At 42.1% G+C, this 27171-nt stretch overlaps 1 protein-coding gene across 1 annotated transcript in view; it reads right to left on the reverse strand.

Moving 5' to 3' along the window:
* Positions 1 to 27171, reverse strand: part of TGFBR3 (transforming growth factor beta receptor 3) — a 205338-nt gene that overhangs the window by 59137 nt on the left and 119030 nt on the right. The window contains exon 4 of the mRNA XM_055138730.1: positions 21548 to 21685. Within this exon, the coding sequence (XP_054994705.1) occupies positions 21548 to 21685 (138 nt within the window). The remainder of the gene's footprint in view (positions 1 to 21547; positions 21686 to 27171) is intronic.

Here is a 27171-nt window from a genome sequence, read left to right on the forward strand (position 1 = left end):
CCCTCCCCGAGCGGGACATAGTTGTAGTACAGCTCACAGTCTAGATGCATGTCTGTAAGAAGCCGCTCTGGGTGCCAAAATGGGTTAGAAGACCTTTTGGCTCATAGTCTTTACGAGCAGAGGGTCTCTGCACTGGAAATGTCTTTTATTGTCACAACTGGAAAGGAAAAGCTACTGACTTCCAATGAGAAGCTCACCATCCCATGATATACCAGGCCACTCCCTGAGAACTCTGTTGACACTTGAATGGAGTATTATAACGATTCAAACATCTGTAAAGTTTTAACGGATAGCCCCTTTCTATGCTAGAAATGTGATGGCTGAGTAACTAAACAGATTAAAAGAAGGTCAAAAGATAGTACAGGAGCGATAGTACAGTGGGTAGGGTGTTTGCCGTGCACGCAGCCAACCCAGGTTCAATCTCTGGCATCCCATATGGTCCCCCAAGCGCCACGAGGAGTAATTCCTGAGTGCAGAGCCAGGAGTAACCCCTGAACACTGGGTGTGACCCCCCAAAAAAAAGATAGTACAGGAGGTAAGGCACTTGCTCTGCATAAGGCAGACCCTTGGCTCTATCTCTGGCCCCATCTGCAGACCCTGGAATACTGCCAGGGGATCTCTGAACACTGAGCACAAAGCCAGGAGTAGCCCCTCAATACTGTTAGGTGTAGGGAAGGAAGAGAAGAAATAATGGTAGGTAAAGAGGGAAAGAAAAACAAGAGAAATATTTGATATTACTGACTTGAAAAACCCAAAAACAACCATTAATAAACTAGGCATAAATTCTGATCACTCCCAAGAATTACCAACTACTATACACCTACAGTGCAACACCAACCAACTCTCTCATGTGTGTCAATGACATTCGCAAAATGTCCCAGTGCCAGTTTGCAAGTGAAACACAGGGACCTGGGGGTGATATTTAGCTTCAACTTTGTTTTGACATCACCTGCATAAGAGACCACTTTGGGGCCATTTGTCTGTCCAACTCCCACCATGCCAAGCTGCACATAAATCCTCTGTGGCTCAGCCACCCTGCAATACAACATTCATCCATGTTCTGAGTTTGTCACTATAGTAACACTCTCTTTTCATGGAAAACCACCTTCGCTAATAGTCATTTTTAGCTCGTCACTGAAAAAAATACCCCACAACCAACCAAGGTCCTCTGCACTGCTGCCAGGACAGCTCTCCGCATTCAGGCAGGCCTCCCAAGTGTTCTGCTGTTTTTGTTTTCATCTGTAGTACAACCACAAAGCAAAACATGAGCTTTGGGTGGGGGGGTCTTAAAAATGTAACCCACAAAGGGGTCAGAGAGATAGTATGGAGTTTAAGATGATTCCTTTGCAAGCATCACAAGGTGTGGCCAGACAACAAAAATCTAACCCATAAAGGATGGGATTGAGCACCCAGGTACATCTGGAGAGGCAAGAAAATAAACTGTGAGCGAAGAGAGCAAATGCACAATGTTTCCTGTCATCCCAGAGAAGCCCACAAACCACCAGGTTCTTTCAGGCAGTCAATGGCAGAGACGTCCTGTACCCTCAGCCCTGCTCCAATCCTTCTTTGGGGCCAGCAGCAAAGAGCTCAGAGACTGAGGGCTGAGGAACCTGGAAAAAGAGTTCACGGCCACTCCACAGGTTCCACTAAGAAGAAAGACCAGGAAGAGAGTCAATGGGCTGGAGTTTATTCTGCATGCAGAAGGCCTAGGTTTGACCCCCCCAGAACCGCATGGTCCCTTGAATACTGCTATCGGCAATTCCCGCCCTCCCCTCCTTTCCCTTCCATCCCCTGGCATCTCTCCTTCCCACCCCCCTCCATCTTCCTCACCTCTCTCCAGTCCCCTCCATCCCTGAGAGATCTTTCTAAAAAGGAATCACATGATGCTACAGGATCAGATGGAAGCATCCTCACTGGCATGTGACCAGAGAAGCTTTCTGCCCGCCCCACTCCCCACCCCAGCCCACCTTGCCCTTTGCGGCCAGAAACCTGCCCTCTGAAAACAGGGCCTCACCTCGCAGGGGGATTGCTATAACCCACTGGGGAACTCCTGACAGTCTGATCTCCTTTGGTAAATTGCCCCTTGTTTTTCCTTCTCCTGGAAACCTCCCAGGCTTCCTTTTTTTTTTTTGCCTCCGGATCTAGCTATTGCTGTTGCTGAGAGGGTGACCTGGCAGCCCCTGGGAGGAAGTGGGGTACACAGAGCTGGGCACCATACCTAGGGCTTCATCAGTGCAAGGCATGTGCTCAAGCAGTCTATTGCATTGGCATATCTGCCATCACATTTGACAAAGAGCCAAGAAAGCAGCTGATCCCTTGGAGTGTTTGGGGTCTAGGACGGTGCTCAGCAAAACCTGGCATCCACAGCTGCTAGTTTATAGAAGGAAGTTCAACACTCACTCATAGGGGAAGCTCTGCCATAATTTCATTCCCGGAACCCATATGCCTCAGTTCACTCACTGCTCAGGAAATGATCTCTCGTTCAGGCTTTAAAGCTAATGATCTGATTTTTCACCCAATAACTCCACCGAAAAAAAAACAATTATTAAAGCATTTAGTAGTTCCCCATTTCTGCTCAGAATTCACTGAACTTTCCTCCCGCTTGCTAATTAAAACCCAATCCTCTGACATTCCCTGACATGACAAATGTCTTCCTGTGGGAATGAACGGAGTGCTGAGCTCCAAGAATCCAGTATCTCAACCAACCTCGGTGGAAGGGGCAAATGCCAAGGCTTCACCATCCCTCAAGCCCCCAGCTGCCAGGTCACACTCCAAGCGCCCTCCCCTCTTTCAACCACGCACGACATTTATATTCGAAACTCTGGTTATGCTACCAGACTTTTTAAAAGAGCAGAACATTACTCTATCTGCCAGGGCTGGGAGTTTTATTACAAGAACTTACGGCTAGGCAATGAGAGCCAAGTTTGTTATTTTTTCTGGATTGGATTCAACAACCCAGTCCAAAAGAGCAAGAAAAAGCAAAAGAGGCAACCAGCCCTTTTGTTTCCACACCTGCATTTCAGCTTTAACTCTTAAGGTTCTCAGCAGATGCACAGGAGCCTCCAGATGGATGGCCCAAACCTGACTGAGTGAACCAATCCTGGCTCAGGGGTGCAGGCACTGTTTTCCTGGAACTGAGGTTCTTGGTTTTAGCACTTATCTCACACACCAGCTGACTCAGAGCTCTTGGCAGTTCCTTGGGACCTCTCACCAAGCCTGCCGCCATGCTGGTTGGGTCTGAGGTGAGGGTGCAAAGCGGGGTTCCAGGAAAGGGGGGCTTTGCTTTGCTGATAGTGTCATCCCAGACCACTAGGTTTCTGTAGATCCCCTTCTCATCTTCCTGAGCCCAACCTCCTCACCCCAAGAATGCACCTAAATGAAGAGTCTATCCTGATGAAAAAGGCAAGTCCCATTAAATCAGAGGGAGCAACTGGGTGTGTACAGACATCTCTCCTAGTTCAAGTCCACCCTAGTTATCTACTCAACGGAGCCAATTTTAAACTATGATCCAACAAGCCAACAGTGCCCACTCTAGAAATATTTATCGCCCGATCTCTGTTTTACAGGTTCTTATTTCTGTAATACAGTGTAATGGTTACCTTGTAAGCTGCCGTGTAATTTACTTACTAGGTTTATCTCTCACCTCCTTCTACTAGAATGGAAGCTCCTCCAGAGGCTAAGGTCATAGCCTGCTCTGTTCCTGGGTTGACCAAGCAACTAAAACTGTGTGAGTAGGGTACAGAAAAGAGACTTAATCGGTTTGATGAATGGATGGAATCCTCAAGTTCAATCACTGTCAGCGCCTGCCTAAAGCTCAGAGCTGAGAGGATTCTGAGGCATCTTCAGGAGCCAGAGAGAAGGAAAGCCATGATCAATTCAGTGTCTGCCAGGACTCAGTAGCCTGATACCTAGCCACGTGCCACTATCAGTTGCCTGAAACTCATGCTGGAATAACATGTTGTAAATTTAAAATATACATCAGACTTCGAAAACTCAGTACAAGAAAAAAAGTAAAAATCTCATTTTATTGATGACATGTTGTAGTTTGACTACACTGGGTTAAATAACAGAATTACAACTAATTTTAATTCACTTATTTCTTTAAGACTTTTATTTAAAGACCTAAAATTGTTATGCTATTTACACTGTTTTTCTATTAGACAACAGTGCTCCAGACCTCCTGCCCTCGCCCAATAAGGGTTCAAGGACAGAACATGTTTATGAACTAATAATATCCACACATTCACTTGCTTATTTGATCAAAAACAGAAATCAGGGCCTGGGGAGATGCTCAAAGGGCTACAGCACAGGCTTTGCATGTCAGAGCTCTGGCTTCATTCTGGCACTGCATGCTGCTCCTGAGCACAAAAACCAGGAGGCGGGGAAGGGAAAAAAGTTAGGACCAAGATGTAGTTCAGTAGCAGAGTACAGGGTTTGAGTTGACATCAAAGTAGGAGAAAAACATAAACATCAGTAAGACGTATCAAGTCCAGTGCCTCCAGAAATATATGACTGAGCCTCAGGCAGAAGTATATTAAAATGTAAATTCAATGACTGGTGGGGAGAACAGCGTCAAAAAACCTGCATTAGTCTTGTACCTCCATGTCATGAACTCAGTGTATCTTTGAGGATCACTGCTGTCTAGAGTAATGTTTCTCATCTTTTCCTAATTGAGGCCTCTTCTGACCTTATTTCTATTTGGAGGCCCCCCTGTCCTGCAACTTATTCAGTTTTCACCTGTGGCCCCTTTGATACATCCTAGGGGCCCCAGGATGGCTGGGATTGAGAAATGAGGGTCTACACAGATACAATGTTACTTAAAACTCCAACTAATCTTTTTTTTTTTTTTTTTTTTTGCTTTTTGGGTCACACCCAGCGATGCTCAGGGGTTACTCCTGACTCTGCACTCAGGAATCACTCTTGGCGGTGCTCGGGGGACCATATGGGATGCTGAGATTCGAACCTGGGTCAGCTGCATGCAAGGCAAATGCCCTACTCACTGTGCTATCACTCCAGCCCTCCAACTAATCTTTATGTGGGGTTTGAACATGTTTGCTTGAAGAACAAGTAAAATCTCTCCTGTATAGATATTGGGGGAAGAATTGGCTGAGAGGAAGAGAGTAAAAGCCATAGATAGAATCATCTTCTTGCACATTCAAAAAAAAAAAGAAATAGGCCTGTGAAAGAAGTAAAGCTGAAGTCCAGGAGTCACACTCACACACCCTATAGCTTGGCCACAGTTCACTGGCGTCTGAGTTACCGGTTGGGTGAGCGCCTGCTATTCAGGTTCTTACAGCTCTGTTGATCTGCACTAACTTGCACACTGAACCCCAAGGTGACATGCCACTGGCGAAAGTTTAGAGCTTGCACAACCAGGATTAGCTTCTCTCCCACTTCTGTCCCATCCAGCACCCAACATTTACTATTCTTGCTGAGTTTTCCAGACTCATGCACAGAGAGATTTCTTTTTGGAGATGCCTATTTAGAAACACAGAGTAAAACATGGGGTGAAAGAGAATAGTGCAGTGAGGAAGGTACCTGCCTTCTACACAACAGGCTCAAGTTTAATCCTTGGCACTGCCTATGGTCCCTTGAGGTCCACCAGAAGAAATTCTGAGCACAGAGACAGGAGTAAACCCTGAGTATAGTCAAGTGTGGCCCCCAAACACATAAATTAGAATAAAGAAATCAAATCTAAGGAAAATACTTTGATAGGTCAGAAACACCTGCTCTTCTACGAACTGCTAACTCAATTCCTAAGTGAACAAAAGATGTACAAGGAGGCAGTGTGGCATTTCTTTAGGCTTCAGATTTAAGTGTAAACCAAACTTCTGCAGATTAGCCCTTCGGCTCCCAATGGTGCCCACAAAGAAAGGCATTATGAGGTTATGCTTCGATGTACTTTGTGCACAAAGTCCAGCAAAAATAAACTTTTCTAAAAGACTAGAAGAGTATTGAAATTTGAAATGTGTACTTCTCAAATGGAGACTAAATCGTGAATTCTGAAAGAGGAAAATCACACGTTCTCTCTACCCAGTTCCTGGAAGGACAGGCCTTGCCTATTTCCTCTAGAACCATGTGATATAAAATATGATTTAAAACATGTTTTCTATTAACCATATATCATGACTCAATGTTTTTTAAGTTCATTTTAAAGAAATAATAACTTCCATACCCATGAACCTACAGTCATAATTTGCAAAGCTACATATTCATGAGCCATATGATTAGGGTATCTGCCAACTATGCATTCAGGAAACAGAAATCCATGAAACCATTGAATGATTCTTGCATGTTCTTAATTTATATCCACAATCAGACTATTTTCTTCCAATAGAATGACTTATAGCATAGTCAACAATTTTTCTCAGAGCATTCATTACTACCATCTTCTGCTTCTAATTTTTACTTTTCACTGAAACATGGAGAACGAAAGGATTGGAAATGCCCTCTGTTCTCAATACCCAACATGCGTGCACATGTCCAAAAGAAAAGCTCTAGATACTGCCCTCCAAAAATAAACATGCAAAAACTTGAACCTGAGCCAGTGCAAAAGCAATACTTGAATCTCCCATGGAAACGCTACAAATATGATAGTGTACATGAATATGCATATATACAAGAAAAGTAAACTGGCTCACTCCAACTGAAACATTAAGTCCCCACAGGTTTCCAAATTAATGAAGCGTGAGATGCTTATAATGCACAGTTTTCCAAAGCGGAATCCAGGGCCACACATGACATTTACTTTTTCTTATCCTCCAGTGTTAGCATGATGTGAGGAGCCTGGCCCAGTCTTTAATGTGCACTTTCCATTGAAGGGGTGTTTATTTAATAGGGGGAAATGCTGCTGTTCTTATTATCTGTCACAATCTATTTTTCCTCCTTTTCTTTGTTGTTGTTGCTGTTGTTATATTGATCAAGGGACCAAAACTTGGTTACAGGGTTTCCTAGGGGTGCGGGGGTTGCCCTCACATTCTTGGGTGCAGTGAGCAGGAAATCACACACTTTTGCATGTTGGAGATCCCAAACAGTAATTAGTACTCTGGGCTGGTGCAGAGGATCAAACTCAGGGCTACCAATGGGTAGATGGTCTAGCAACTGAGCTTTCCTCAGGCCCTCTCATTCCATTTTTGCCATTCACATGTGCTCATGAGAAATCCCTTATATGGGAGAATTTTCTTTTCATTTTTCAAGTTACAACCAATCTGCCAACCCAGGTTTTGGGACAGGACTGAATTTTACAAACACTTGATTCTAACTGATATCCTAGAATTCTCTTCACAGAGTTCTCCTAATCAAGGCTAATGAGCAAAGCCCCACTTTATAGACAAAACTAAGGTTCAAAGATGCTACAGAATTTGACCAAGGCACAGAGCTGATAGAAAGCAGGGTTGGTGAATGAACTCAAGACCTTGTTTGTCATTGTAGAAAGCTTCTTGCTACTGAGGAGTCATCATAACTAAATTCAAGAAATGAGGCGAGTAGCCAGGAGCCCACTGACTCTACATGGGCAGAACTCTGGGAAAGAGTTAGCTTCTTTAGAGTTAGCTCATGTTAGCTTCTTACGCATGACTGATAACTGCATCTCATTGAGGCCAAATCCTCATGTCTGACCAATGAAGAATATGGGCCCTACAAGGTCAGGTAAAGTCCCAGGTGGGTTACTTTGAACAAAACTAGGTGCATGTTTAAATTGTGACTGTATAGCACAAATGAGACTTTTAATATAGTGGGAAAAAATACAAGAAGGCAAGAAGATGGCTTGTGTGCTTCTCTGCCTCTTACAGATTCTCTCCTGGTTTCCTTGAGGCCTGAGGAATTAAGCTGGTAAAAATGGAGGAGAAAATGAATGAAAGGGCAGAGTAGAAGAGTACTATATGGAAATAAAGTAATTGCTTTGCTGGAAGAAGAGAATTCGGTTAAACAACTGCCCAAGGATCTTGAAATAATTGAGTAGATATTATTCATATAGCGTGGCAGGACTATCAGGAAGCACAAACTTAAGATGCAAATGTTTCTGTGAGTTCCATTTTATATGTCAACTTGATTAGACTATGACCACTAATTGTTCAATTGAACACTAGATGTTTCTGTGAAGGTATTTTTTAGATGTGATTAAAGTGCATAATGAGGTGAACTAAGCAAGGATGTTGATCCTAGATGATCTAAGCATGTCTGATTCAGTCAGCTGGAAGGCCTTCAGAGCAGAATGAAGCTTCCCTGAAGCCTTCCTACCTGAAGACCAGAGCTTCAGCTCGTGCCAGAGAGTTCTAGCTGCATTTCCTGACCACCGGCCCGCTGCATTTCTGACTTGCCTTGCCTCTCCTTACTATGGACTAAGCCAATCATTGCAATAAAGTTCTTCAATGTATCACCATTGGTTCGCTTTCTCTAAAAAACCACTGACAGATACAACTTTTATGAGGGGCTGAGGTTAGGCCTCAAGAAAATGGAGCTACCTATTCTGGCCAAACAAAAAACTTTAGAACAATTTAGGAGGGGAAAAGATTCTATTCACAGACATTTTTTAATGCATATGTGGGGAAGGGAAACAGAATGGTGGTGGGGGAAGGTGGTTGTAGGGTGTCTCCAGCACCCATAAAAACTCTTTGGAGGTTTCTTGAACATTCTAAAGTTCTTTTTTTTTTAATTTTTTTATTTTTTGCTTTTTGGGTCACACCCAGCGATGCACAGGGGTTACTCCTGGCTTTGCACTCAGGAATTACTCCTGGCGGTGCTCAGGGGACCATATGGGATGCCGGGGATCGAACCCAGGTCGGCCGCGTGCAAGGCAAACGCCCTACCCGCTGTGCTATCGCTCCGGCCCCAAACATTCTAAAGTTCTTTGTCAACCAAATTCAGGCCCTGTTCTCATGCCCACCCTTCTCCGTGTCTATAGTTTACAAGTCTCTGGAGTCATTTCCTATGCCAAAGGAAAGGTTGAACTGAACACTTAACCTTGATTAAGAAATGATTCCCAGAGGGCTAAGGCCAGATGCAGACATTAAGCAAGGCCTGCTGGTGGAGCGGATCCAGAGACAGGCCAACCTGAGAAGCCTAGAGGATCAGTGTTACTAGGAGAAAGGACAAGCAGCAGTTTCGTGTGTGTGACTAGAATCCCAGTACTGAAATAAGCCATTCACGATACATGCTTGAAGAGCCCACACCATTTCTTCACTGTGTCAAGAGAGCAATGCCCTGATTTGGCTGCAGCTCTGATGACTCCAGATCAGAGATCAGAGTTATCGATGACATTACATCTATATTTGTGAATTAGGCTTTCCCTGATAAAGTTCCCATTTTACTCTTATGGAAAATATGAGGCACCTGGATTATATCTGTCCCTTGGAAGGTCACCAATGAGCTTCTCTGTAGTAAGTGACAGAAAGATGCCAGTAGGGACTTGAAAGAAAGGGAGAAAAATAGGGGAAAATGGTATCAGATACCTGAGAGTAAAATCACTTTCAGAACAATTATTTTCAGGTGATTAATTTTGAGCAACTGGCTGGGCAACTGGTGACTTTTCCAGAAGCGTCATATGGTGTGGTGTGCAGGAAGGTGAATGTTGCCTGTTGTCAGATGTTATTGGGACCACTGCAGTATCTAACTTTCAGGGAACATCATTTAACCTAAGTTTTTTCCTCTGCAAGAAGAGAAACTCTTGCAGAGACCCCTGGGCCAGAAGAGAACAAGTAAAATCTAATATTCCTGGTTGCCCCAAATTGCTCCTACTCATTGTACAGCTTCCCAGGGCATCAAAATCTTGGATGTGGGGTATAAAGAGGGAAAACAGGGGAAATATAACCCAAATTACCAATCTCAATCATTCAATTTTGTTTGGGTTTTTTGGGTCATACTCTGCAGTACTCAGGGCTTACTCCTGGCTCTGTGTTCAGAGGTGATTTTTGGAAGGGCTTGGAAGGCCATTTGTGGTGCCAGGATTTAAACCTCGGTCAGTCACATACAAGGAAAGTGCCTTACCTGATATACTATCTCCACAGTTCTACCACCATTCATTTTAAAATTAATAATGCTAATAATAATCTTAGGACTGGAGTGATAGCACAAAGGGTAAAGCGTTTGCCTTGAACGTGGCCAACCCAGGTTTGATTCCTTCGTCTCCCTTGGAGAGCCCAGCAAGCTACCAAGACTATCCCGCCCGCATGGCAGAGCCTGGCAACCTACCCGTGGCATATTTGATATGCCAAAAAACAGTAAAAACAAATCTCACAATGGAGACATTACTGTGCTCGCTCGAGCAAATTTATGAACAACGGGACGACAGTGCTACAGTGCAATAATAATCTTAACAGGCTCGATCATAAATGCTTTCATAGATAATTTACATTGATAATTCTTTGTTTCAGTTTCATCTTAAAATGTGGATAATAATAGAACTTCCTTGATAAACTCCTTAAAAAGATACAAGAAAATGGCCAGGCACATGGTTCAGAGATGAGTGCATGTCTTACAAGTGGTAGGCCTGGGTTTGATCACACCCCACACCCTACTAAAAATTAAATATGTCAGGCGCATAATAGAGTACTTCACAGTGCTCTAAGTTATTGTTAAGTCAGCACATAAAAACAGGTGTATGTATTCTCTGATCTTGAGATCAAAGGGCCAAAACTGACATTTAATAAGCCTCACCAGGGCAGGAACAGAGCATTCTTATCTAAACTGCTGTCACTGTCATCCCGTTGCTCATCTATTTGTTCGAGTGGGCACCAGTAACATCTCCATTGTGAGATTTGTTGTTACTGTGTTTTGCATATCAGATACACCATGCGTAGGTTGCCAGGCTCTGCCGTGCAGGCGGGATAGTCTCGGTAGCTTGCCGGGCTCTCCAATGGGGATGGAGGAATCAGACCTGGGTCGGCTTTGTGCAAGGCAAACACCCTACTGCTGTGCTATCTAAACTGCTTGGAAAAATAATTATATACCCTGTTTTCAAGAGTTAGCACAGAGCAGTTCCCAAACAGCATCTCTGGACATGACCCAGCAAGCAGCGAATTTCCATAAGAATAACTTAAGGATAAGTGGTCAGATGGGCAGTGGGCACTGTGAGCTTCCATGTGAGATAGCAGGTGGGTGAGACCTCAAGTTCCAGGCACATCCCAGGTTCCAATATCACAACTGTTTTATTCAGCACACAAAAGAAATATGGGCAGAGCATATCACCATAAGCCCAAATGAACAAGGAACATGTCTGTGACAAAGACCGAAGGCCATCTGGGAGAGGATGTTAGCACCAAAAGCAAGGCAGACTTTGGAGACAAAGTGTACCCCAGACAAAGAATCAAGAAGGGTTAGAGAAACCCCTTCTTTCCCTGCAGAAATCACTTTCTAAAGTCAAGGAAGAAGACATGGACAACTGGAGTATCTTAAACAAACCGGACTTCTCTGGGTACAGAAGGAGGCGGTTAGTCTTCATCCCTTCAGGGTCTTTTTATATGAAATCTGAATGGCCTGTGGGAATGCTTGCCAAGGGCCTCTCCATCTGCAACTTATGAGAGGTCGAAGTACAGCCCCAACTTTTAAATAAAACTCACTGAACTCTCCTGGGAGATAGGAATAGCCCTCCAACACAACATAACACAACACAACACACAAGCACAAACACATACACACACACACACACACCACAAAAAAATAATCCTCGACTCCCATAACAAAACACCTTTCTACAAACAGCTCATTGGAGACTTTCACCACATTAGCCAAGGGCATCAGAAACACAACCTTGGACACAACTGCCCAATGTCTGGGAATGGCAGATTCAGCAGATTAGTCTTGGGCTGTGAAGTGATTGCACAGCGGGCAGGGTGTTTGCCTTGCATGCAGCCGACCCGGGTTCGATTCTTTTGTCCCTCTCGGAGAGGCCGGCAAGCTACCAAGAGTATCCCGCCCACACGGCAGAGCCTGGCAAGCTCCCCGTGGCGTATTCAATATGCCAAAAACAGTAATAGCAAGTCTCACAATGGAGATGTTACTGGTGCCCACTCGAGCAAATAGATAAACAATGGGACAACAGTGTTACAGTGCTACCGTGAAACCTCAGTGTCATGGCATCACAAAGGGAATACCAACATTCACCTCCTCTGCTCTGTGACTGCGAGTTGACTTAACCTTGATTTGCTGAGGCCCAAGCCAACACGCAGACATGACACAGCAAGTCCAGTGGAGCCAGGAAAAATCTACACATGTGTAAACCCCCCAAGACAGGATGTCTTGGTCAGGAAGAATACACCCAGGTGAAGCTTGTAGGCCACAGGGCCACTCAAAGTCAACACCCAGCAACCATTACCCAGCAGGCTCAGATAAACCCGGGCAAATTTCTCAACAACAGGATTACCAGCTGAAACTGGCTTCCCCCCAAAGTTCTAATGGCCACAAGCGACATTTAGGAAGACTTCTCTCACCACAAGAGAGCCAAAAACTCCTTCCTCAGAAAGAATGACCCCAGGTTCATGAGAGGATCAAGCCTCTTTATAATCAAGGCTCTCATGGACAAGCCACAAAACCAACAGATAAGCAGCCTCTGGAACAAAAATGCTGGTACACGACCACTTGGAAGCTCCCGCAGGACACTGAGTCATTCCACCAGAGACATTTCTAAAAAAGCAAAAATGAAGAAGCAATCTTGAAACATTTCATTATTTAATCTGCCTTTACGAGAGAACTTATTTGAGGAAAATCCTCACTTGGAAACCTCGCTCTAGTCAGGGCTCCAGATACACAGTGTATCTGGATACCTTATAACCAGATCCCCGGCTAGAGAGAGCACTAGGGGAGCACTAGCTGGGCTATGTCCTCAGCCCTGACCCCTCAGCCACGGCTTGCTCCTTAATCAGCCTCAGAAAGGGAGCTGTCTCCATTGCTATTTGGAAGAAGATTCTCGTATTCCTCAAATTCATGCTCCAAAAGTGAGGTCTAATAGCCTAACGCCCAATTCCTGATCTCCAGCCATCTCTCTCACATGATGGAAAAGTTCTTTGTGGGCAGATCATCCACTTCATTTCTCTCTGGATTCTCTATCCCCAGCAGAGGCCCCCAGCATCCTGCAGGCACTGAAAACTGTGCATGGGATTAACTAATGCATAAATACATAAACTACTCATCGCAGGTATGGTAATGCCAGTTTCTCCTAACACGGGGAGAACTGCCAAACCAAAATTTTTTTAAAAGGAGAACATTAGAAAAGAAAAAAGTCATTTTCATATTTAAAAAATGCAACACAGTAGAGTTTATAGACGGTTTTTCAAAGCTCCCTCTTCTGCAAACAAACTTGTATGTCAGAGTCCTTCATGAAGCACTTCTGGCCACCAGATCTCAGTGACACATCGCTTAGATGCATAGAAAGGAACGAGAAGATGCGTTATGGTCCTGCTGCACAGTCCTTCCCCGCAGAGAGCTGAGCACACATCTGGGGCTATTTAACAACTGATTGGAAATTTTGCCTTCTGATTTCCAGTTAAATACTGGGCACAGGAAAACAAATAGCACTTGTTTTTCACTAAGCCTTGTCAGTCATCCAAACTGCAGTGCAGACCAGAAAACTGCCTGTGGTTTGGTGGAAGAGGCCCAAAGTATTTGGACTTTTTCCCTCACAGTTTAAGTAAAAGGGATAAACCTTTTATTTTGGCAATCCCAGCTTCTTCACCACCCCTCCCCCTTCCCAGAAACACAAAACTGGCTTTTAAATATTATGCATGTCCCTGGTATTCATTTGCATTTTTCATTAGGATTACATTTTGATTTGTTTTTAATCCAAAGCCAATAGTACAGACGTTGGTTTCTCTCATTTATTTCAACTGCCCTGCCCTGATATTTACTTGGATTTGCTGAGGAGGCAATGTTCAGATTGCCATTTTCTGTTTCCAATTAAAGGGGGATATAATATCTAGCAGTTGGATTATCAAAGAATCAGAGAGTTTGAAAGCTGAGAGGAACTTTAGACATCAGTTTTGCAGACCGCCTCCTTGTTTCAGAGATGAAGAACCTAAGGTCCAAGTGGCCCAGTGGTTTTGTCCAGTGATGTACAAAGAACAGCAGAGCCAAGAATAATACTCAGACCTCCTGATAGCCAGGCCATGGTGCTACCTAAAAACAAAAACTTCTGTTACCTCTGAGTGGAACTACGAGATAAAATGCAGGATGCCTTGTTAAACTTGAATTCCCAAGAACAATAAATAATTATTCAGTATAAATATAGCCCAAAGGGCCAGAGAGATAGTTAAATGGGCTGCCTGCACATTTTCTACACATAAGGCTAGCATTTGATTCCCTAGAACCACTTATGACCTCCCAACACTGCTGGTAGTGACCCCTGAGCACAGAGCCAGGTATAGCCCCTCAGCACAGCAGTGTGTGGTCCCAAAAACAAAACAAAAATGTCTCAAGTATGCACTGGTAATACTAAAAAATTATGTTTTGTTTATTTAACAGTGAATCTCAGCTGGGTATCCTTATTCTGTTTGCTACCTCTGGCAACCCTATTACAGAGACTTCCATCCGTACCACTACTCAAACAGTTACATAAAATTCTTTCCTAATTTTAATGAGAAATGTTTGGAATGGGAAGGGGTGTGGGGGACGATTCACAATACAGTAACTCGAGTGAATAAAATCAGAAGTTGCTGCTTATTTCCTGAAAGCTTCCTCATGTGAGATACGTTTCTTCCTTATGAACATGCAAAGCAGTGAAATCTGACATTAAAAGGCTGGCCAAGGCCACAGAACTAGATGTCTTAATAGTAGAATCCAGGTAGCAAGGGCTTGTCTTGAGAATTTCTGCCTGTCCCAGGTTCCAGTCTGTAGAACTTACATAAGGGAGCACCCAGGTACAGAATGTCAATAAAACAAGCTGTTAAAATCCAGATAAGTACAAGGAATAAAAAGATACCTTTGAAAATCTAGCTCACTGATTTTATATGACCACCAAGAGTTCTGTAACAAGGTTTTTTATTTCCAAAAATATTTATTGTCATAATATTCACTCCTAAAATAAAATTTCTGGGACACTCATAATTATCTAGTTTCACGACATTGTCATCCTCTCCAAAAGAAACAATAAGTAACCATGAACCACTTTTCTGTTCTATGAATTGCCCGTTTTTAACAATGCACATAAATGGAATCATACAGATAGATATGTTTTAGCTTCTTTCATTTAATGCAATGTTCTCAAAGTTCATCCATATTATGGTATCTGCCAGTACTTTATTCTTTTTAATAGCCAAATAATATTCTATTGTATGGTGATAACACTTTTTAACATCCATTCTGCAACTGCTAAAATATTTACGTTGAGGGGCTGGAGAGATAGCACAGCGGGTAGGGCGTTTGCCTTGCACGCGGCCGACTCGGGTTCAAATCCCAGCATCCCATATGGTCCCCTGAGCATGGCCAGGGGTAATTCCTGAGTGCAGAGCCAGGAGTAACCCCCGAGCATCGCCAGGTGTGACCCAAAAAGCAAAAAAAAAAAAAAAAATTTACGTTGTGTCCACTTTTTCAGTTATTGTGATTAATGCTGCTGTAAACATCTGCATGGACAAAGGTTGTACCCAATCATTTTCTAAAGATTATTTTACATTTCTACCAGCCGTGTTCATGAAGATCCCAGTTTCCCCACATCATCAACATTTGTTATTATTTGCCACTTTTATTATAGTCATCCTTGTGGGTCCAAAGTGACATATTGTGGGTTTGATTTTCATTTCTGAAGGTCTAATGAGCATATTTTTCCCCACATGTTTACTGTCTATTTGAGGTTTTTATTTTTGGAATAATGTTGAATCAAATTGGAGAATCTCATTTGAAAACAAATGTCACTTGAAAACACTGTATTATGGTTCTTTCCAATTTTTGGGGGGAGGTGCCCATTCCTAGTAGCTTTAAGAATGATTCCTGTCTGTGTGCTCAGGGATCACTCTTAGAGGCACTCTGTGAACTTGCTGCAGAGCCAGGAAATTAACTAGCCTTGGCTAAATACGAGCAAGCACCTTAACCCCCATACTATATCTCCACTGCAGTTCCAAACTTTTTTTTTTTTTAAATCTCAGACTCAAAGTTCAGATGAGTTATCCTACTTTTTTCTTCAATATAGAAATTGCATAAAGGCCATCTCAGTGCATTAACGGCCTTGATCCAGAGACTCAGCAGTGAATCCCGAAGACAGCAGCTCTTCGGAGATCTCTCCTGCCCCTGAGCCGAGTGGATTCCACCGGGGTATCTCAGATAGAGCAGGTGTTCCCTCTCCCCCCAACTCCAGATGAGCCCCTGGTGGCCACAAGCTTCTAGAAGAAAAACCCAGGTATGCTGGACAAGGGACTGAACACTCCAGGCTGCAATGCGCAGCCAGGACCCAACCACCCCTGCCTGTCTCCCCTCCTACTCAGGGTCCTGGCTGTCAACCCACTACAACCTCTGGGCGCCATCTCAGTGCATTAATGGCCTTGATCCAGAGAGACTCACAAATGAATCTGAGAATGGATTAGCTCCCTACAGAGATGTCTCCGGACCCCAATCATTTACAATTTTAGAATTCTAGGAGCACGGCCACTTTCGTGGCCCTGCAACCTCTCATGATATTTATAATAAGCAACAGAAAATAAATTATCTAGCATCTGCCTGTGGCAGGCAGGCTTGAATGGTGGTGCGAAAATTAGAAATAATGGTGGTGGGAAGATGAAATGGTGGTGGCATTGATGTTGAAACACTGAATGTAATCAATTAATGTTAACAACCTTATGAAAATAAAATTTAAAAATTAAAAAAAGAAATTGCATAAATAAAAAAATAACTTTCTATAATCCTTAAAAGAAATCTTGTAGTTTTAATGTGATGGAGCAGAATTGAGAGAGTAGAGAAATTAAGAGAGCATATGTGCAAGTCATACACACACAAAGAGCAAAAATGAGAGCAGGAGAGAGAGGGAGGGAGGGCGGGGGAGAGAGAGCGAGAGCGAGAGCAAGAGCGAGAGAGAGAGAGAGAGAGAGAGAGAGAGAGAGAGAGATATTCCTGCTCAATGATCCCCTCCTAAGTAATGGGAAAAGTGAATAAAGGAATTGTAATGGCAGAGAAAACTAAGTCCCACTGTCCCACTTTCTCCCTGCCTGACACACTTCCCTAGAGTCTGCAATCATGAGAAGAACTGGAATGAATTTATAAATATAAAATAAAGATACACCCCTTAATTAGACATTAAACTATAGTTGCTTTCAATCATCCCTGTGGGTTACTGAGACATTTTGAGTAACAGAAGACCCTTCTATTTATGAAAGATTTCCTATTTTAATATATTAATATAGCCAGTTTAAAAAAACACACAGATATGTCAAGTTAAATTAAAGGTCTCCCTGGAAAATGCTATTACCTAAACTTTTCTCACTCCCCTACTTAAAAAAAAATTAAATCACCTGATCAAATATTCTACTCCACCTAGAGAGTGAGAGCAGCATACTGGGGCAAGGGCAAGGGCAAGGGCACGGGCATCTTATCCCAAGAATCCGGACTCATCCTCTCTCCTCAGTTTCTGTATGTCTGCTGGATAACCTTGGAGAAAACAGTGGTGGATACTGCTAAATCTTAGTTTCCAGATTGTGTCAGTATTCTAAAGTGCTTAAACATCTTTATACAATAGTTAAGTTATCTTAACCCTAAACTTAACCATAGTGAATAGATAAATATAACACATCCTGCTTTTCTATCCAACAACAGATCTGGCTTGCAAAGACTGTCAAGCAGCTAAGCAGATCCTGAAATTCAATTCATCAGGAGTGAGGAACAGCTGCCTTTACTTTTGTGCTTACGCAGCCTCTTCTAGGAAGAGCTGCCCAACTGCCTTCTAAGCTGAGACTCTCAACAAAGAACAGATCTTCTACCATCTCTTCCAGGCCATGAGAAATGTAGATATGTGATAGAAACATATTTTAAACTACTGGTCTGCAAAGTTAGGTTTAGGGATCTAGCAATTTCACTCTTTGACTGCCAATGCTGTCTCCCCTGGGTTAGTTATTTTGGGTTCATCATTTGACCTGGGGCTGGAGCAACAGTGCAGCGGGTAGGGCGTTTGCCTTGCGAGTGGCCGACCCGGGTTCAATTCTTCCGCCCCTATCGGAGAGTCCAGCAAGCTACTGAGAGTATCTCGCCCATACGGCAGAGTCTGGCAAGCTACCCGTGGCATATTCAATATGCCAAAAACAGTAACAAGTGACCAGTTAAAGAAAGAATTCAGAAAGAAAACCTGGGGGCAGACAGACTTCCCTCCCTTTCAGAGAGGCCCAGCAGCCACCACCCTCAACCTCCTCGGACATATAAATGTCTTGGTTCCCCAGCTCCTGGAGTGCTTGGCCTCATATGCAGCCACAGGGCACCTTCCCCATCTTTACAGTACTAAAAGCCCAATGTGAGCACAGAAAATTTGACCCGAAAGTTGCGTAGAAGCCCACCAAGCTCAATAAGCAAAAATAGTAACACAAAAGATTTAACCTACACCAACCAGCTCAGTAAATCCTCAGACAATGACTTTAGTAACATCACTGTGAGACACAACAATGATGACAAATGGACTTTTGTTGATCTCTTTTTTGATAATTCTATTTGCTGTTTTATTGTAACAAGCAATATAAAGGACATTTGTTTGTGCCTGCTAAGGGGGCAGCTTGGAGGGTGGGTGGGAAACTGGGGACAATGGTGGAAGAAATGTCACATTGGTGATAAGATTAATGTTGGAACAATGAATGCCTGAAATGACTGCATTATGAACAACTTTGTAAATCATGGTGTTTATAATCTTTTTTTTTTAAATCTGTAAATTGGGGTAAATACCTTCATCACTAGAGTTAGTGTGATAATTAAATGAGCTCAAGTACTAAGCACTAAGTGCAATACCTGAAATATATTAAGTGCTAAATAAAAATGCAAATAATAGCAATTATTAGAACTAACTTTGACTTTTGGCCATTTTAATTTACAAGTATTAGTGTTTCAATTCTCAGTGGTGGGGTTGGGAGTGGTGTTAGGAATTCTACTTTGGAAACACATTTGAGTTTAAAAATGTTTTACTCTGAAATGAATTCAAATTTACAAGGTTGTAAATATAGCAAAAACAAAAACAACCACTTAGAAATCCTTTCATCAAAACTCCAAGCATGTAACAATTTTCTATTTTGTTTTATTGCTCTTCACACACACCATTGTTTTGAAAATTATTTGGTACTTTGTTACTAAATATTTTATGTCATTATGTTTCTTAACAAAGAATATTCTTGGGTCCAGAGAGATAGTACAATAGGTAGGATGCTTGCCTTGCATGAGGACCACCTGGGTTCCATTTTTGGCATTGCATTTGTTCCCCCAAGCAATGCCAAGAGTGATTCCTGAGTGCAGTACCATGAGTAACCCCTTAGCATTGCTGGGTATGCACCCACCACCCCCCCTTCTTGCAAATTAATGTTCTCAGGCCAGAGCGATAGTACAGCAGGTAGGGCACCTGCCTTGCATGCAGTTGACCCAGGTTCATCCCTTGTACCTTATATGGCTCCCCAAGCTCACCAGGAGTGATCCCTGAGTGCAAAGCTAGTACTAAGCCCTGAGCACTGCCAAGAATGTCCCCCAAACAAACAAACAAAATCAAAAAGGTGATATTCTCTTATTCACAATAGTAAAACTGCTACATTGATACAAAGCTTTAATTGACAGGTTCAATTCCACTTTTATATATTGTTCCCATCCTTTAAGCAGGGAACTCACTCTTCACCTACAAGATTCTTTTCAGGGGCTGGAGCTATAGCACAGCAGGTAGGGAGTTTGCCTTGCACGCGACCAACCCGGGTTCGAATCCCAGCATCCCATATGGTCCCCTGAGTACCGCCAAGGGTGATTCCTGAGTGCAGAGCCAGGAGTGACCCCTGTGCATCACAGAGTGTGACCCAAAAAAGCAAAAAAAAAAAAAAAAAAGATTATTTACAGGGACCTATATGTCTTTCTAGTTTCAGTTCAGAAACAAATGTGTCTTTTTGAGTTTCCTTTCATCTCTAATGGCTACTTAGCCTTTATCTATCAGTCATGATTAACACACCTGAAATGCACAAGCCAGCTATTTTGTCGGCTGTCATTCAATTTGGTTTTGTCCAATACCTCATTATGATTAGATGATTTGAATTATATGTATTTCTTTCTGGCTGAAATATTATATAAGTGATACTGTGCTCTTTCTCAGGCTACACTATTTAGATGTACACAATATCCATCTCTACACTTAATTTTGATTATCTGCCTAGGGTATTTCTGTAGATAATTATTCATAGACTATGTAAATACACTGTTCAAATTTTCTCCCTCTCTGTTAGATTATGCCTGGTGACTTTTACCTAACCTACAGACAATAAGGGGTACAAAATGACTTTTCTACTCCACCATTACTTCTACATTTATTGAATGGAGTTCTGCTATATAAAGAGAGGAGCTTTCCTTTCTCCCCTTTCAACTCAATTATTTGTTTATTAACTGAATTGACTATGGACTTTTATTCAGTTAGTACTTTCAAGGTTTACAATTTTAATTATTTTTGCTTATTTTCAGTGCTGGGGATCAAACCCAGAACCTCACACACGCAAAGCAAGCACTCTACCACTGAGCTTCAACCCAACCCACCTTCGATAGACTTCTTAAAATAATTCTTTAACTTCAAGTGACAAGAAACTATAGATATGGATGAAGGTTCATTAATTTGACACACAAAAATATCATGTGAATATATAACTATTAATGGGGGCCTTTTTTGTTTTGGATGCCTGTGGGCAAGAGAGAGCTAAAATCCTAAGGCAGTGTGGTTAAGGACATTAGCATCAGCTCCAGCAAGAGACAATGTGAATTACCGCTGCAAAGTGCAGTGTTGTTCATCATCAGACATGATATCATACCCCAAACATTCAATCCAAACAACCCATCAATTTCTCCACAACTAGCAAACTTGAATGTTCTGGCAAACTCAAAGGGACATGATTTACAAATAGTAGGTAATATTTGGATCTTTCCACAAAAGCTGGGTTCCAGCTTTTTTATAAAGTACAAATGTTTTCATTTTGGAGCTCACTGGGTCACTTTCTCAATAAACAGATTCTCCTATCAGAAGTGATTCCTGCATTATATACAAATAGACTGGGTTTGTGCATATTTACTTTGTGGTCAGAGACCACACACCTAGTGGCTATTTACAATATTTACATTGCTCCTGATACTACAAGGCAGTCTCAGAGCTGAGACCAAAGTTCAGGCCACACTGAGGATTTTGCAGGACCCACTCTCATGTGCAAGCAGGACCTGATGCTAGACCACAGAAGACAACATGCAATTGGTGTTTATTTCCTGGGTCATGTTATCTGTGCCTTGCAAACAGCACTAAGGGCATACTTTAAATTTGACACACTGCAAACTTGTGTGATGTCTATGAAAATAGGCCTTTTCAAAAGTCTTGAAAATCTTTAGGGATTGATATTCTTGTGCCGAGTACTGTTTTGAATGGTTTTTAAATACTTACCAAGAAAAGTCTAGAGACACCAAGTGCAAGCCTCTCAGTCATCAGATGCCAGACTAGGGGATTCGGAGAGTTGAGCAGGAACACGACTGGCTTGTGATGAATGTGAACTGAAGAGATGGGATTGAGGTGCAGAGTGACCTAGGAGCAAAAGAAAGAAGAGTGAAATCTCAGCACTGGCTACCATTAAAATCATTTTACAGGGGACTAGAGAAAAAAACAGAGGGTAAGGCTTTTGCCTTGGATGTGGCCAACTGAGGTTCAATCCCTGAACCCTGCCAGGAGTGATTCCTGAGTGCAGAGCCAAAAGTAAGCCCTGAGGGCCACTGGGTGTGGCCCTCAAACAAAAACCCCAAATCACTTAACCTAGCATTTGGAATCCTGTTTCATAGCTCATTATTAAAGACAAAGTAGGGCCAGAGAGATAGCTCAAATGTTGTATGGATGGCATGCAGAGGCCCAAATTAAATCCCTGGCACTGCATGGTCCCCCAATCTCTGCTAGGTATAACTCTAGTGGTCCCAACAACCACGAGGGTCAAATAGCGTCTCATCACCAGTCCTGAACATGGAAATATCCTGCCTATAAATCAGCTGAGCATCACTGGGAATGGCTTCCTAGGGGTCCCAAACACTACTTAGAATAACTTCCCCACTCAAAAAAATAGAGAAGTGAACTATAAGTTAGTTCATATTCTATGAAATAGGTATAGTGACTGCCAGAAAGACAATACGGGAGTTAAGCTATTTGCCTTGCACCTAGCCAACCCTGGTTCAACCCCTAGCACCATCTATGATTCTCCGAGCACTATTAGAAGTAATCTCTGAGCACAGAGACAGGAGCAAGCACTGAGCACCACTGGAGGTGGGCATCAAACCAAAACCCAAACAACATACATTGGGTTGAAATAGATGACAATTCAAAGATTCGGCCATTTTTCAACCTATAGAAATGGCTATGTCAACCCATACGAATTTCAACCGAAACATGATTCAGCATGATTGATCACCCATGTAAACAAAAGGGCTGCAGAAATAAAGCAGAGGCAAAGACTCAAACAGCAGCAAATTTACTCATCAGAGAAATGCACAACACACGGAGTTCACAGTTCAGAGACTGAAGAAGTCATTACATGGTTCAAGAGAACACGAAAACTGGGGCTGGAGAGATAGCACAGCGGGTAGGGCGTTTGCCTTGCACGCGGCCGACCCGGGTTCGAGTCCCAGCATCCCATATGGTCCCCTGAGCACAGCCAGGGGTAATTCCTGAGTGCAGAGCCAGGAATAACCCCTGTGCATCGCCAGGTGTGACCCAAAAAGCAAAAAAAAAAAAAAAAAAAAAAAAAAAAAAAAAAAGAGAACACGAAAACTGCAAAGAATCATTACTGCTAATGGAATGGGTCAGAGGTTTCCAAGGATTTTCATCCCAAAACTGATTTTGAACACCACAGTGGCTTGGAGAACTATAATAGACCTCAGCAGACAACACACTGACTCTTTTTCTGATTATTTGCTTTACAATCCTCAAGCAGACAATTATTCCTGGAGTTCATAGATGAAATGGTAATAAATATGTCTTTCAAATAAGCAATAATTAAAAAAAACACTTAGGAAACAAAAAGGAAAATGTGTATGAGCCAGATATTGGTGCTCAAGTCCAAAATTTCCCAGATGGTCAAAAATATGGAGGCCTGGCTCACACAATCAAGTAAAGATTTCTAGGAGTCCCAGCTCTTGGAGCTTTCCTGGAAATGGTTCCCTCTTCAATACGTGGCAATGTCTAGCCAAGACGAATCCCTGACTCTGGCAATGTGACCCAGGAGAAGTCCCAAAAACCATTTGGCAGAGAAGAATTCACACTGTGACTAGGAAATTAAAAGAAAAGGTTTCAATATTTGTCTTAAAAGATTATTTGGCAGGAATAAAAAGTCTCCCATGCACCCATCACCAAATTCCTTCAACAACCTTCCTCATCTCCCCCCTCTATTTCAACCAACCATGCAGAGGGAAAAGCAAGCAAAATCCCAAAACAACCAACAGAAGAATGAAGGTATTATAAAAGCTCGCAAAAATGTGGGGAGAATATATCCAGAATATCTGGTAAAGAATTCCCGGCTAATGTACCCAATTTCTCTTAGGTTGAAGAAAGAAAAAAAAATATTTTGAACCCATTGTAGTTCACAATAGACTAGAATTATAAATATGAGAGCATCCTGCTAAGGTTTTTCATGCAATAGATTATCCTGGAATTGTGGTCAAGATCAGAGCTGAGACAGACTGCAACAGATAGAGTCCTTGGAGAAATAATACAAGTAGTATCTAATAATTTCCAGCTTGCAAATCCAAACAGTAGTTTAAGAACTTATTTCCAACCCTCTATCAAATTTACACATGGAAAGAAAAGGACCATAGACCAAGGATGTAGGTCAGCAAGCAGTAGAGCACTTGCCTTGCTTGCTGGCATAAGATCTTGAGTTTGGAATTCAGGACACATACACACACACACACACACACACACACACACACACACATACACACTCTTAGACTGATGGTGTTTCTCAACATATTTCCTACCATAGCCCCTTCCCAACCTTGTATCCTTCCTAGGTCCTCCCCATTAGTTTGACCCTCTAGTCTTATCCCATGTTTCTATATTTATGCAATTTTCACCTGTGTTCCTATTGGAAAACCCTGGAGGTATTCTCCTCCCTCACCCAAAACCCAGCTGAGGAACACTGACACAGACCATGGGCTTTTACAAGAAGCTGATCCTACTGGCCATAATGATCTATGAAGGCTAAGAGGACTAATAGTCTAAGTGAAGGAGTCATGACTAGTTTCTGAATCATTGGTTTCTTCTTTTTTTCCTCCTCTGATGACACAAGATAGCTTTTATTAAGCCTTATTCAGAAAGATGTGAGGGGAGAGGAAGAGGGAAGTATGTGTTTGGGAGAGAACACAGGTTTCTCCTGAGTGGAAATAAGCAAGCAAAGAACATAGAGACAAGAGAGACATGTGTTCAAGGGAAAATACAGGTTTGAGAGCCTGGAAAGACAGTAAATGTGTCAAAGTAGTTTCCATGCATCCCACTGACCCCAGTTTAAATCCCCCACACCACATGTGTTTTCCGGAGTACTTCCAGGGGTCTCTCCTGAGCAGAGTGAGGAATAACCCCTGAGCACTGCTGGGGATGGTCCCCAAACCAAACAAAGATTGTTTTAAATTAAAATAAAATTTTAAATATTGTGGTACCCTCCTGGTGGTACTGTTAGGGTGAAGGTAGTACTACAAGTTGAGGTCCAGTAACCTGGGAGTTAAAAAAAGTCTTGGGCACAGCATGTGCAAGGCATGTGCTATATCACATGAACCATATCCCCAATCATTAAATTAGTAACTTCTTAACCTCTGGGAGTCTTACAGCATTTAACAACTTAATGCAGATTATGAACCTGCTCTATCCTACCCCCAAATCACAAATACATAAAATTTTGCACCAGTGTTAGGAAAATATGTCCAGGATGGGACCCATGAACCCCAGGTGAAGGAATCTATTGTAGAAGAACAGAATATTCTAATGGTAGTGGTAGAATGTAATTTAATTCATCTAAAATTATATCTTAGGTCTTAAAACATCATTTTCATAGGAAAATAACTTAAGAAATGACAATACAGAACTGAAAAACACTTTTAAATAGAGTTTTTGGGTATTCAATGATTTCTTCAAATGGTTCTTTGACTATACAGTGGTTCATAAAGCCTGGAACAAAAGTTCCTGCTCCTAACCATGCTGATTTCAGAGTGCTGAATTTCAGTTTTGTTAATGGTGCAAGAAAATGCAAATGAATTTCATCAGTTACATCCTATCTACAGATACTGCTATTCATACATTGCTGATCCCCTCTAAAATGAAGGAAAGCTAATAGGTTGAATCTGATTTCAGTAGCTATCTAAACTAGGTTGTTTTAGGAAGGAGTGCACCCTGAGGGGTGCTTGAAAAGTCATATGTAGTGCTGGAATTCACACACATGGATGTATGCAAGGCACTCTCTTTGGTCCTAAACTAAGACCTATCCTCATTCTTCTGAGGGTTTCTATATGTTTCAGGAGACTGTTAGATGCAATTAATGTATTTCTTTTATTTTATAAAGAAATTTAAAGTAAATATTTTTTCAATATTTTATTGGGGTATCTGAATACAAGTTTACCCAAATAAAGGTTAACTCTAAGAAGTATAAGATCTCCTGGTAGAAAAAAAAACCCTTCCAATCTCCCATTTTGGGAAGTATGTTCTTACCCACATTATCATCAGAAGAAAACAAGGACAATTATTTTTTTTCTGAACCACACATGTTCTGGTGAAGACCTTTCCATTTTCTAAAGTTTATTTGACAAAAAATGAACACTGCTCAATCTTTGTAAAATCACTTTATGAAAATAAAATATGTACTGTCTTATAGGAAAGAAATAATCCTACTCTCTTTATAGAAAGAGGCCATATGATTCATGGTGAAAATTCAAGACATTTCTATCATCATGACTTTATAAGACTGAGTTTGTCCAAACAAACAAAAGCAAATCATGAAAAATCACAGATGTGAAAGTCTTAACCAATGGTCAATTTTGCTCATGTGTCAGTGAGGTTCCATTTCAACATTTCTGATCCTCCTAACAGCTACTATGGACTCATGATACAAGGAAGTCATCCCAGATGCTACCAGAGATGCTCATGTTCTCTAAATCTAGACAACATAATGCTCAAAAATGGATAATCCATCAGTTTACAGGGACACAGATGGGAACATAACTCTGGCAGCATGTCTGTAACAAAGAACCATAAAGTCAACCCTGGAGTGAATAGAGCCATCACCCATCTCTCCCAGGAGAAAAAGCGATGCCCACGTGGCAACCATGTTCACAGTAATAGAAACAGCCTCAATCTCATGCCCTTCATGATTTACACAAAATGACAGTGGAACATGAAGCTCTCAGCCAAGCACAAATTTCACATACATCTGGCCAATATAACTTTTTGGAACTTAAAAGTTCCAAATATTTGAAATAAATATTCCAAATATTTATTTGAAATAGCATTTGAAATAAACAAACAATAGCTGGGAGTGGGAAACCTTGTCTAGGTGCTGCTGGTGTCCTGGTCTCATGAACCCTGTGGCTAATATTTCATTTCCCACCTTATATTTTTCTTTTTGCTATTTGAGTACTGATATAAAAGATTCCCTTAAATAGTCCTGGAGGGATGGACTGCTCCTTTAAACATTTTCTTTATTATTTTACTTTCACATTTCTCTGAATTTCTAGAATATTATAATTAAGATCTGAATTCAGTTAGGGGACACCCTATGTCCCCTACTGTACCCCAGGAGCCAACTGACCATATGGTCTGATCTCTGTGGCACAGGAGTCAAATTCCACACTGCAAGTTTTCACACAAAGATTTCAGGTTGTGATAGTAAAAGCAATCAAGTTCCTTCCCAAGGGTTTAGTCTTGAAACCACTTAGCATGACAAAGGGGGCACAGTTCTATCAACTCCAAAACCAATTACTATCCCCACCATCCCCACATATACACCCCAACAAGCGCAGGATTCTGGATTCCCTGGGCGCCTCTGA

This window comes from Sorex araneus, chromosome 5, assembly GCF_027595985.1.
Source record: "Sorex araneus isolate mSorAra2 chromosome 5, mSorAra2.pri, whole genome shotgun sequence".
Taxonomy (NCBI): domain Eukaryota; kingdom Metazoa; phylum Chordata; class Mammalia; order Eulipotyphla; family Soricidae; genus Sorex; species Sorex araneus.